Here is a 10,081-nt window from a genome sequence, read left to right as displayed (position 1 = left end):
CTGCTTTTGCTTCATTGTATTAAGTTGAGGTCAAGCTTAATTATTAAATGCACAATTCATGTAATTGTTGCTGAAGTTATTATTATCTATATTATTATTCAATGCTTAAACATTTCGGTTCAGCCAATACCTAATTATGTGGCTTAGGCATCTTTAAAGGGCGATTACATTATATTTTGTAAAAACAGAACTGGATGACAGTAGTAATGTCAGTTAACTAATTAGATGTTACATTAATCATCTCCTGATTACTGAAAGCCAGGAAACACAGCAGCACTCTCAAGAACATGCTACCAGTGTTCTCAAAATCAGCGGTAAGTGTTTGTGTCAGAGCACTGAAGACTGAGTTCTTCCTCCTACACCCACCCTCATCTGTCACAAAGGCAGGATCCATCATGTCTAGGCATGCGATTTATGAGTATTACTAAAACAGGAGAACACAAATGATTATTGTTTTTTATTTTTATTTAATATACAGTAAGAGGCCATTGTGAAGTGTTCTCCTTGCACTGCCAGAACTTGATTTTGGCATTTTCTATACCAAGCAAATACATCTTGAAACAACTTTCTGTAAACCTTCATTTCTAAGCAGACTTAAATTAATCTCGACTTGCTATTGCTGTCTTTGTAAGTAAACACAGTCCATTGTATAAACTGCATTACTACAATGCAGTACTACTCCCAGCTTTTTGAATCATGCACCTGTTGTCATGTTTGGATGTCAGTCGAAACCTGTTGATACAATAGTTATTTATACAACATCACTCAGTTCATTTTGCAATTCTGTCCATACCCCATGCCATAATCGGGTTGCCATGGATACAAACAGCAGCTGTTGCATTCTACCTGGTGAGCTCCTGTGAGAAACGCTAGTGTTTGTACCCTTATTCTCCCCATGTTTAATTTTAGAGGTGCATGTGTAGTTTCTGTCCTCTCTGATGAAATGTAAAGCAAATTCCCAGGCATAAAAACCAGGGGGCGAGCATGCGTGATGTCACATCATGCACAAAGACATAAACACACACGCACTGTTTCCCTCATTCCCAGTCACTCTTGTTTACTTGGTCCTATTTTTAGATGCGTCTCTGCTCAAATGCCCTCTGCCGCGCTCGTCGACGCGATTCTTTCGTGTTGTCATAGAAATGAGATGGCACAACCATCGGCTTCACCATCCGCTGGTTCCTTGGATCACACTCACCAGATCGCAAGAGGACAGAGCACAGACCAGTGTACGATCTGATCCCATTGCAAAAGAGTCAAATTTACATTTCAGTCATGTTCGCTACATGCGTGACCTTGGAGTGTGAACACTGCCTGTGCTGTGGGAATAATCTATTTAACTGGTTATGCAGCACATGCGCGCCATAATACAATATTGTAATGTCTGTAAAAATGTAAATGTTGAGTAAAAGCCAAGACACCTAATAATTAAAATCTAAAATGTTTGAACTACAGTACATGCAGTGGAAATCTATTCAGTATTTTGTATTGTTTCAGCTAAATGTATTTTATATGGGGACATGTTGGCTCTTGTGTTCATGTCACTCATTATTTGTTAGTCATTAAAAATGTGGAATAAGACTGCATTTTATTCCTATATATGATTACGCTTTATTAATTAGCATTTTCTCCTAGCTTTATAAACCCACACCCACTATAAAATGCAGATGCATAGTGATATCTGTTGTTAAATGGGTGTAAAAACAACATGTTTACAAGTGTAAACAAAAGTACTGGAATAGGTGATCTGAGTTTAAAAAAAACTATGACAAAAAAAAAACAGAAAATATCACATCAAAGTGAGTGACCCAGACTATCTATCTACCCTTCTGAGATTCATGCATGTGAAATGATGTCAGCATGTTTCCGGCTTGTCATCTTTGTGAATGTCTTATGCAACTGTCTGCATGCAAAGATCATCAGCGGGTTATTAAACTTTCTTCACCGACACACTCTGAACAGAGCAGAGTTGTTGCCATAGCGATAGCTTCCTACACATGAAGTGACTGACTACTAAATTTAACATACTGGTGAAAATGACAGGAAACAGTACAGTTCCTATATAAAAATTAAAACAATCCAAGACTGTGACTGTTCCTTAAAACGACCAGGAGAAAAGAGAAATGTGCATATTTGGTTATACTCAAATACAGTAAATGCCAAAAAGGTTAAAAAGTGTATATGGTCAGTGTTGCATAGTGCAGGGCTATACATATACATATACAATACATAGTACTAAGCACAATTACTTCATTAGTACATGTAAAAATATATATGAAAAATATATAAAAAGCTATTAAAAAGCTGTTTCTGGTCAAAAAACAGTGAAATATGTCTCCACCATGTGGGGAATCCTTGGAACTGACTGCTAAGTCAGGATTTTATGTTTACACATAACCATTTAACATTTTTTTAAAGAATGTCCAAATACTATGTAGCTGAAAAATTACACTTGCGACTAATTACCTAGTTTTGATTTCAAACTATACAATAAAATACTTGTGTCTTATATTAATATTACTTACTATACTGTAATCTTTATTCCACACATCTTTTTGACCAAAAATGATCATTAGTGATTTCCTATTAAATTGCTACTGCAATCCAACATTGTTTAATCAAACACATGTACTGCTATGAATCTACACATACGTACACCATAAACACACATGCATGTGCACATATAGCAGTCAGGCACGTAGTTTGTGTTTAAGTTCGGTCAGTTGCTTCATGTTAATGCTGCTGCCACCACACACAATCACCAGCAGAGGGCCAAGCTGAGTCGGCAGGCGACCTAAAGTAGAGAGTGTGTCCTCATTAGTACCTACATACACTGGTCTAAATGGACCAGCAGGTCAATGGAGGGGGGGGGGTTGTGGCTGAAGCCTCTGTACAAGGTGACTTTTCATATTTTATTCATTATTTTACCTATATATATTCTAAAGAGATGATGCCTAATGATAAAAACATTCCACAAAATCTGAAGCTAGAGACAGCTACAATAAATGAAACAAAAGAGAGATACAGATTATATTTTATATTAATGTTTTGAGGCCTCGCCACCATAAAGTAAATGTTGTCAGCAGATGTGAACATGAATGAGAATAACAAAGAAACCCTTGAGACCACGAGGTATTTGTAATGAACTGGCCCCATGTCTTATCTCAAACTGCGTCAGAGTTACTGTACACTGACAGACAGGAAATTAATAATGTTATGAAATGATTAAAGTCCTACATCAATGTGAACTCTGCATTTACCTTCATCCTGTAATCCATGTATAAGACCACTGTACACAGCTGCTAGTGCTGCTCCACACGCCATCTCGACCAATACACGCTCCTCATCTGTGGGACGACACACAAACAGCACCTTATGAATGGCCAAGCTAGCATGTTCACATAGACCATTTTTTTATTGTATTTAAATAAAACGGCTCAACTCTCCGCTTATACTGTATGTCAAAGCTTTAGGAGCATTTATGAAAGATTAGACACACACTAACCCAGGAACATTTCAATGGCGTGCAGAGCCTGCTGGTCAGTCACCAGTTTAGAGATGATCGTCAGCTCGTTGCACTGGCTGTACTCAAAGGCTTTTGGGCAAACTGTCTTTGCGCCAAGACATTTAGCCTCACTGTGGAAGAAGAGTAAAAGACATATATAGAAGCCTATACTGTATACTATACTATACAGACAGGTCAGGTCCAAGAAACGGGACATAAACCAACTTTGAGGTCTGACCTGGTGATATCATCCAAGGTGACTATGGTCCCTGCTTTAATAGCAGCATTAAAACAGTCGGCTCCAACTGTTTCCAGAGCAACGATGGGGACATCCGTCCAGCCCACGTCCTTCAGGCCCTGTGCGATCCCACACAGGAGGCCTCCTCCACCCACAGACACCACCACAGCTCCGGGCTTTACACTGGGCCCCAGAGAGGCTGCAACCTCTGAGATCATGGTGGCATGGCCCTGCCTGTGTGTGCACAGGGAACAACACGGACGGTTGGAGTCAATCAGTATAACCGACGGCCAGTGAACTATTCAGAATGCAAAATAACCATAGCAGTGGGTGATCAAACGGTGGAACATAGGTGAGCCCTTCAGTGTCTGCCAGTCTCAGAGCCTCTGCATTAGCATCGTCCCAAACCTGAGAAGAAAGCAGTTTAATTTTTGCATATCAGCTGTGGCTAGGTCAGACGTCACCTGCACACATTTACTCTATTTCACAGTTTACCTTCCCCACAATCTTAACCGTAGCTCCCTGATTCTGAAGTCTTTGGAAGACCAGCGGAGGGGACGAAGAGGGGACCACGATGACAGCGGGAATGCCCATTTTTCTTGCCACGTAGGCTGCAGCCATACCTGCATTACCACCTAGAAAATTAATTTATTATTATTATTAAATTAAATCCAACTTCGTTCTGGTGCGTTTTAACATGAAGTGTAACGCAGAGGTGTCACCTGAAGCGCAGACCACGCCTCCGGACTGTGTGGCAAGCTGCACGCGAGAGCAGGTAAATGAATGAGGGCATGTTGGAGCATTTCATTAGCTGTTTAATAAGACACGTGCACAGACGCCATGGTGTGTACAGCAGTGTACCTGCTGGCAGAGGCGGCCGATGCCACGCACTTTGAAGGAGCCCGAGGGCTGACAGTTCTCCATCTTCAAATAGACGGTGGTCCCCACTCTTTGGGACATGCTGACACTCTCCAGCAGAGGTGTGTTCAGGTGGAAATGCCCCGCCATGGTGCTCAACATCAAACAAGGATTATCTTACGTATAAAATGGTGCCATAAATTGGTGTCAAAGTCTTCTTCATTGAGCACCTGCAACATAATGTGCGTAATGTTTCATGCTGCCTTCATGTGCAGCTGGGAAGAAAAAGATAAGTTTGCACGGTAATGAAAAACAAAACATAAAAATCACGAGCTGACATAGTGTAAATTGTGCACTTTAGTGCATTTAGGCGGAACAAAAGTGACTCACCTCTAAGCAAAACACCGAACGAGCGTCTCGCCGTCACAAGATATGCGACCAGTATTGAAAAAGTTAATGCATTCTAAGCTCCGTAATGTAACAAGTCATTCACAGAACACTGACTGGAACGGTAAACACTGCCACTTCCGGTCGCAGCCTTCAGAATAAGGGTTTTACGTCCTCCTTAATTTGCAGCGCTTGTAGAAATAATCTAGAGCAAGGAATGTTTTTCTTCTATTAATCCACGTTACTAGGCACTGAGGTGTTTTCTAAAATGTTTTTTAAAAAAACGAATCTAATATGTATAATTAGCAAATAAGACACTGAGTTGTGTAAGGCTATATTTAGTGATTAAGTGTAGTCTCTAAGGTTAGAGTAAAAAAAACTTTTACACCTGTGTGTAATCTTTTCATGTTGAAAAGCATATATGTTGTGTATATGTTGTATTATATGTAAATCTACCTATTAAACAACTGGTGAATCTGGGTCGAAATCAACCTACCTGCTGTCTGTGGGTGCAGAGCTGTGCGAAGTTGAAAGTCCACAGGTTTTTTTCAACCAAGGCTTTAATTGTGTACGTGTATGTGTGGCAGAGAGAGAGAGAGAGAGAGAGAGAGAGAGAGCATGGTGTGTCCTCACCTTGTGTTATTTTAAGTGCAATGTAAACTTTATATGGAAACCTGAGCCACTATATTACACTCACATTGATTAGATCATTAGATCTTTATTATTATTGTACATAAGATGAATAGTTACAGGTTGCATATACATAGAGTAATGATAAACACTCCTCAGAACAAAATAAAGTTCTTACATTAAACATCAGTGAACTTATTGCTTGCATATTTTACATTATGTGTTAAAGAAAATGACTTTTTTTGACTCTTGAATGTTTTTTTCTGTCAAGACATGTACACTAGGTGGCAGCAGTGGGACGCTCCAGAAGAAACACAATTAGAGAATAATAATTGTCAGGCAGCTAAATGTCAATGAAAAGCCAAACTTTCTTTTTCACACTGATCCAAGTCCTGATGGAGATAAACCACTGTTACCCATTGTTAACAGCTCAAGTTTAAGAATATAATATTTGAAAGTTTAATGTTAAACACGAAACAGAATCTTAGTCAAGTTTTGTGTGAAAATCTGTAAATCATAGTTAAGCTTTTATTTACTTATGAACCACTGTCATCCGATTCCTTCTCCGTTTTCTTCAGCATTGTTTAACATTCTTATGTCCTTATTTCCTGCAGTTATACAGATATGGCAGCGTGCATCAGTGACAGGTGATCATACACAGAATATACTATAATGCTTTAGCTTATTCTCATGTCAGTTGAAATGTTTTACCCATGCCATAATATAATATTGTGAACATGTAATGCATCTATGCATCAAACATGCTAGATTTCTGGATTCAGTCTCATAATTTTAACATTCCTTACTAACTTTCTGACTAACACTGTTAGCTCCATCAATACCTGCTCCATCAATAACAGCTCTGACACAAATCCCTTCTCACGTTCCTCTCTCCATCTTCACTTTCACATTTCACATCCCACACATACGTTCACCTGATCTAACCTGTGAATTTACTGCATTTGAAGTCTTTACACTGCACAGTTAAAAACGTTGTCTCCAGACAACACAGTATAGTTACAGCCACTAAGAACAAGCACATCTTTGTGCAATGTGGTTAATGAGCTTCAGATCATGATGACCCATTTGCTTGTTTGCTTGTTTTATTTAGCTGAACTCAAGTAAAGCTACTGCTGCTCAAAATAAGGTTCAAGCAATTTCCTTAAGCTCTGCATGGAAGTAAATTTTGTGTTTCTATTAAAAGTGTTTCTGTGTTTCTATTACACCCAGACCAACCAAAACATGTTGAACAGGACTTCCATTTTTGCTTAATACTCTCCCCTCTCTTGGCCTCTTAACTACCTCCATTCTTTTTTATCCCTGTCCAGCTAATTTACCTCTCTTTTTTACCTGTGTGTGTGTGTGTGTGTGTGTGTGTGTGTGTGTGTGTGTGTGTGTGTGTGTGTGTGTGTGTGTGTGTGTGTCTGTGTGTGTGTGTGTGTGTGTGTGTGTGTGTGTGTGTGTGTGTGTGTGTGTGTGTGTGTGTGTGCGTGGCTTCATGCTAGTGAGCGTTGTCTGGGTTTGATCCTCGGGTAAAGCTGAAGACAGAGAGAGAGAGAGAGTGCAGGGTCACCACATCATGTTTACACTGTTCTTAAGGCTAAAATAATAGTAAAAATATCTGTGGGAATAATAAGTATAAGTATTAAAGGATTGTTGATGCAACCTGTTACCTTGCTACCATAAATGCACATAAATGCATAAATGAAAAAACATTCAGCGATAGGGTTAAGTACTAATTACTATTCTACTTAACAGAATTGTCACAAAGTGTCACATTTGAAAGACAAACAAACTCTTACCCCCAACAGGTTTCTGGGAACATATCCCTCCCGCTCATTAAGACGTGCCCACCACCACTCGGTCTCTGTGTCATCGCGGCGACGGAGAATTATGATGGCATCGCCCTCACTGAAGGACAGCTCATCGGCCTGCTGGGCTGTGTAGTCCCAGAGAGCATAGACCAGACCTTTATTCATCACGCCCAACTTTTCCTGTACACCTGGAAGAGATACACAGCACAACGCTGCATTACAGAGAGTTATACAACCAAAAGGAAAGGAAAAGAAAGGAAAGGAAAGGAAAGGAAAGGAAAGGAAAGGAAAGGAAAGGAAAGGAAAGGAAAGGAAAGGAAAGGAAAGGAAAGGAAAGATATGCAATGCAACACAAGCTTAAAGGTTTAGAGCTGCTTCTCCGCCGTCTCTCTTTGTATCTACCTACCATAGAGGAACTGGGAACACTGGGTGTAGCCCTCCTCCATCTCTTCACATTTGTCCGCTGCTGTTTCAACATCACTAATGGTTGTGGCAAAGATAGCTGCCCCAGACTCCACCAGCATCTTACACAGGTGGACACTGTTACATGAAGCTGCACAGTGCAGAGGAGTCCTGCAAGAAATAGCATGGAAATATGACTTTAACATTACTCTGCTCAAATCATTTATTTCTTTTAAGGACACAGATGCATTAAACACAGTAACTAAACATTCCCCGAGCATGTCTATTTTTGACCTAATCTAAAATACTGTATAGATAGCAGAGTAAAAACTATTTAAAACCATAATTATCTCTGAGCCACTGAGGTGAACTCCAGCATCGCGGAGGTCAACGCATTATTGTGACCTAGCACAGGCCTTAATGACTAAAGAAAAGAACAGACCATCCGTCACTATCAGCCGCGTTCACGTTCACTCCAAAGTCCAGCAGGAATTTGACAATATGATGATGACCAGCACAGACGGCATTATGAAGAGGAGTAATGCCTTCATCATTAGGCATACTGGGATTTTCAACCTAGAAGACAAAGATGAGGAGACATACACAAACATTAGAATCAAATCAAATCATGTCTAAGTGTGAATGCTGACCAAAAGCTGGAGAAAGCCTTGTAAGAACATATGCCCTCGTTTCTCTCAGGTTTGTTCCATAGTGGTTCTTTTGAACAACTTGGAAACTGTTGCATTGTTGAATGCTTCCTGACTCAGGGTTTGATGCTGTCGAGCTGAGCTGGTTCGGGACGTGAGGCATTTGAATGTTTCCTTGAGAGTATCAGCCAGAGGTCACATTTTGAAGTGCTGGTAAAAACGTTGTGGAGTCTCTAAGCGGGAGCTGTCAGGAATAGATGGGGGTTGTACCTAAAGATGTAAAGCTTTGCTCTCAGGAACTACAACACAAAGTGATACAGAGAGAGTGTTTCCTCAACAGTACGATTACCCACCTGAGACTAACAGAGACCAACTCGTTTACCGGTGGATGAGTGAGGATGAATGATGCTGCATTAAGAGAAGCCACTGGAGCACTCAAATTCTCTGGGTAATGGCAAATATATCAAAGCAATCTGTGCGTGGGTGCAGAAGCTGTTGGCACGGTAAAATACTCTTCTCTTGCACAAAGGAAGTGTTTTTCTATTATTAACGGAGGAGAGGTAAAATTTTGGAAACGTGATATTCAGCAGGCCCAAAATTTGAGGAAGATTTTTTTTTTAAAGATTGAGACTTAAGTTGACATGTTGCAACTGTTCACACCACAGAACAAAAGAACAGGAGTCAGGGCAAGCAGTTACAGATTTGGTTGATCACAAGAATAAATGTACAGTATAAAACATTAACTAACCTCCCCTGTAGAGGCTTAAGTCAGTTACCATCAGAGAAATAGAAAGTACAATAGTGTATGGAGTAAATGAAGGGAGCCACTACTGTAGCTACAAAATACACTGCTGAGCATAAAGATGATGTACAGTACATATAGATAAGCCTAAGGGTTACTTTGTATAGATGAGACCAGAACAAAGGTTTTGCACTTAAATAAGGACAGAGACGTTTAATTGATGATCAAATTTTGTATTTTAGCCTAACAAACTTATTGTAACTGTCACTCATGTCTTATAATTTGGTTGTCGTTGCGATTAAGGTTAGCTAAGAATTCTGGCAAAATTCTACAGGAAGATGTCAGGATGTCTGTCCGCCTAACAGAAAGTGGCTCATGAAGCAGAACAATGACTGTAAAAGAGAAGTCATTCTACCAAAGAATGATTTAAGAAGGATAATGACCTAAATGAGGTTGTTTTATGGGAGTGGGTCTAGCATATTCTGAGTTTGACCTTGACTTGAAGGATAGATAAAGAGTTAACAGAAATTACTGCAGCAAAAGAGTGTCACAACTGTCACTGAAGGCAAAGGGTTAATGTATGTGACACATACGTAATATTTCACAGTAAATACATGAATAAGTTTAAGGTTTTTATCAGTCATAGCTTTGCATTCAGTAAATTAAGCGTGCATTCTGAAGGAACTGTACCTCATATATGATTCTTTGCACCAAGTCAAACTCTCCCTCCAACGATGCATCCAGCAGCAGAGCCAGAGGGTTAAACTTGACGCGCAAGCCGTGGCCAGTTCGCTCTGACGACGGCTTTTTCAGGTTGGTTCGCTTGGCCTGCAGTACACAGGAACGCGCATAGGAACT

At 40.0% G+C, this 10,081-nt stretch overlaps 2 protein-coding genes across 9 annotated transcripts in view; both read right to left on the bottom strand.

Moving 5' to 3' along the window:
- Nucleotides 1–447: 447 nt before the first annotated feature.
- sdsl (serine dehydratase-like) lies at nt 448–5,548 on the bottom strand. 3 transcript variants are annotated; one of them, XM_029138397.2, is made up of 9 exons: nt 5,485–5,548; nt 4,605–4,831; nt 4,466–4,502; nt 4,239–4,378; nt 4,063–4,151; nt 3,744–3,977; nt 3,506–3,636; nt 3,261–3,347; nt 448–2,794 (listed from the first exon to the last, which is right to left on the bottom strand). In XM_029138397.2, exons 2-9 carry the CDS (start codon nt 4,761–4,763, stop codon nt 2,691–2,693), a joined length of 981 nt encoding a protein of 326 aa, XP_028994230.1. In that variant the 5' UTR covers nt 4,764–4,831; nt 5,485–5,548; the 3' UTR covers nt 448–2,690. The 3 variants fall into 3 exon arrangements, with proteins under 3 accessions (XP_028994230.1, XP_028994229.1, XP_028994228.1); XM_029138396.3 differs by lacking the exon at nt 5,485–5,548 and adding an exon at nt 4,992–5,446 and having other exon boundaries at nt 4,605–4,876; XM_029138395.3 differs by lacking the exon at nt 5,485–5,548 and adding an exon at nt 4,992–5,446.
- A 1,427-nt stretch (nt 5,549–6,975) lies between these two features.
- Nucleotides 6,976–10,081, bottom strand: part of LOC114848146 (apoptosis-stimulating of p53 protein 1-like) — a 28,164-nt gene continuing 25,058 nt past the window's right edge. For all 6 annotated transcript variants that reach the window (XM_055505934.1, XM_055505933.1, XM_055505935.1 and 3 more), the window contains 5 exons: nt 9,914–10,051; nt 8,277–8,410; nt 7,839–8,005; nt 7,421–7,620; nt 6,976–7,156 (listed from right to left, as the gene is read on the bottom strand). In XM_055505934.1, the coding sequence (XP_055361909.1) occupies nt 7,115–7,156; nt 7,421–7,620; nt 7,839–8,005; nt 8,277–8,410; nt 9,914–10,051 (681 nt within the window). In that variant the 3' untranslated portion in view covers nt 6,976–7,114. The remainder of the gene's footprint in view (nt 7,157–7,420; nt 7,621–7,838; nt 8,006–8,276; nt 8,411–9,913; nt 10,052–10,081) is intronic.

Source organism: Betta splendens, chromosome 22 (assembly GCF_900634795.4).
Source record: "Betta splendens chromosome 22, fBetSpl5.4, whole genome shotgun sequence".
In the NCBI taxonomy this organism is placed as follows: Eukaryota; Metazoa; Chordata; class Actinopteri; order Anabantiformes; family Osphronemidae; genus Betta; species Betta splendens.
This window is presented reverse-complemented; position numbering and strand designations above follow the sequence as displayed.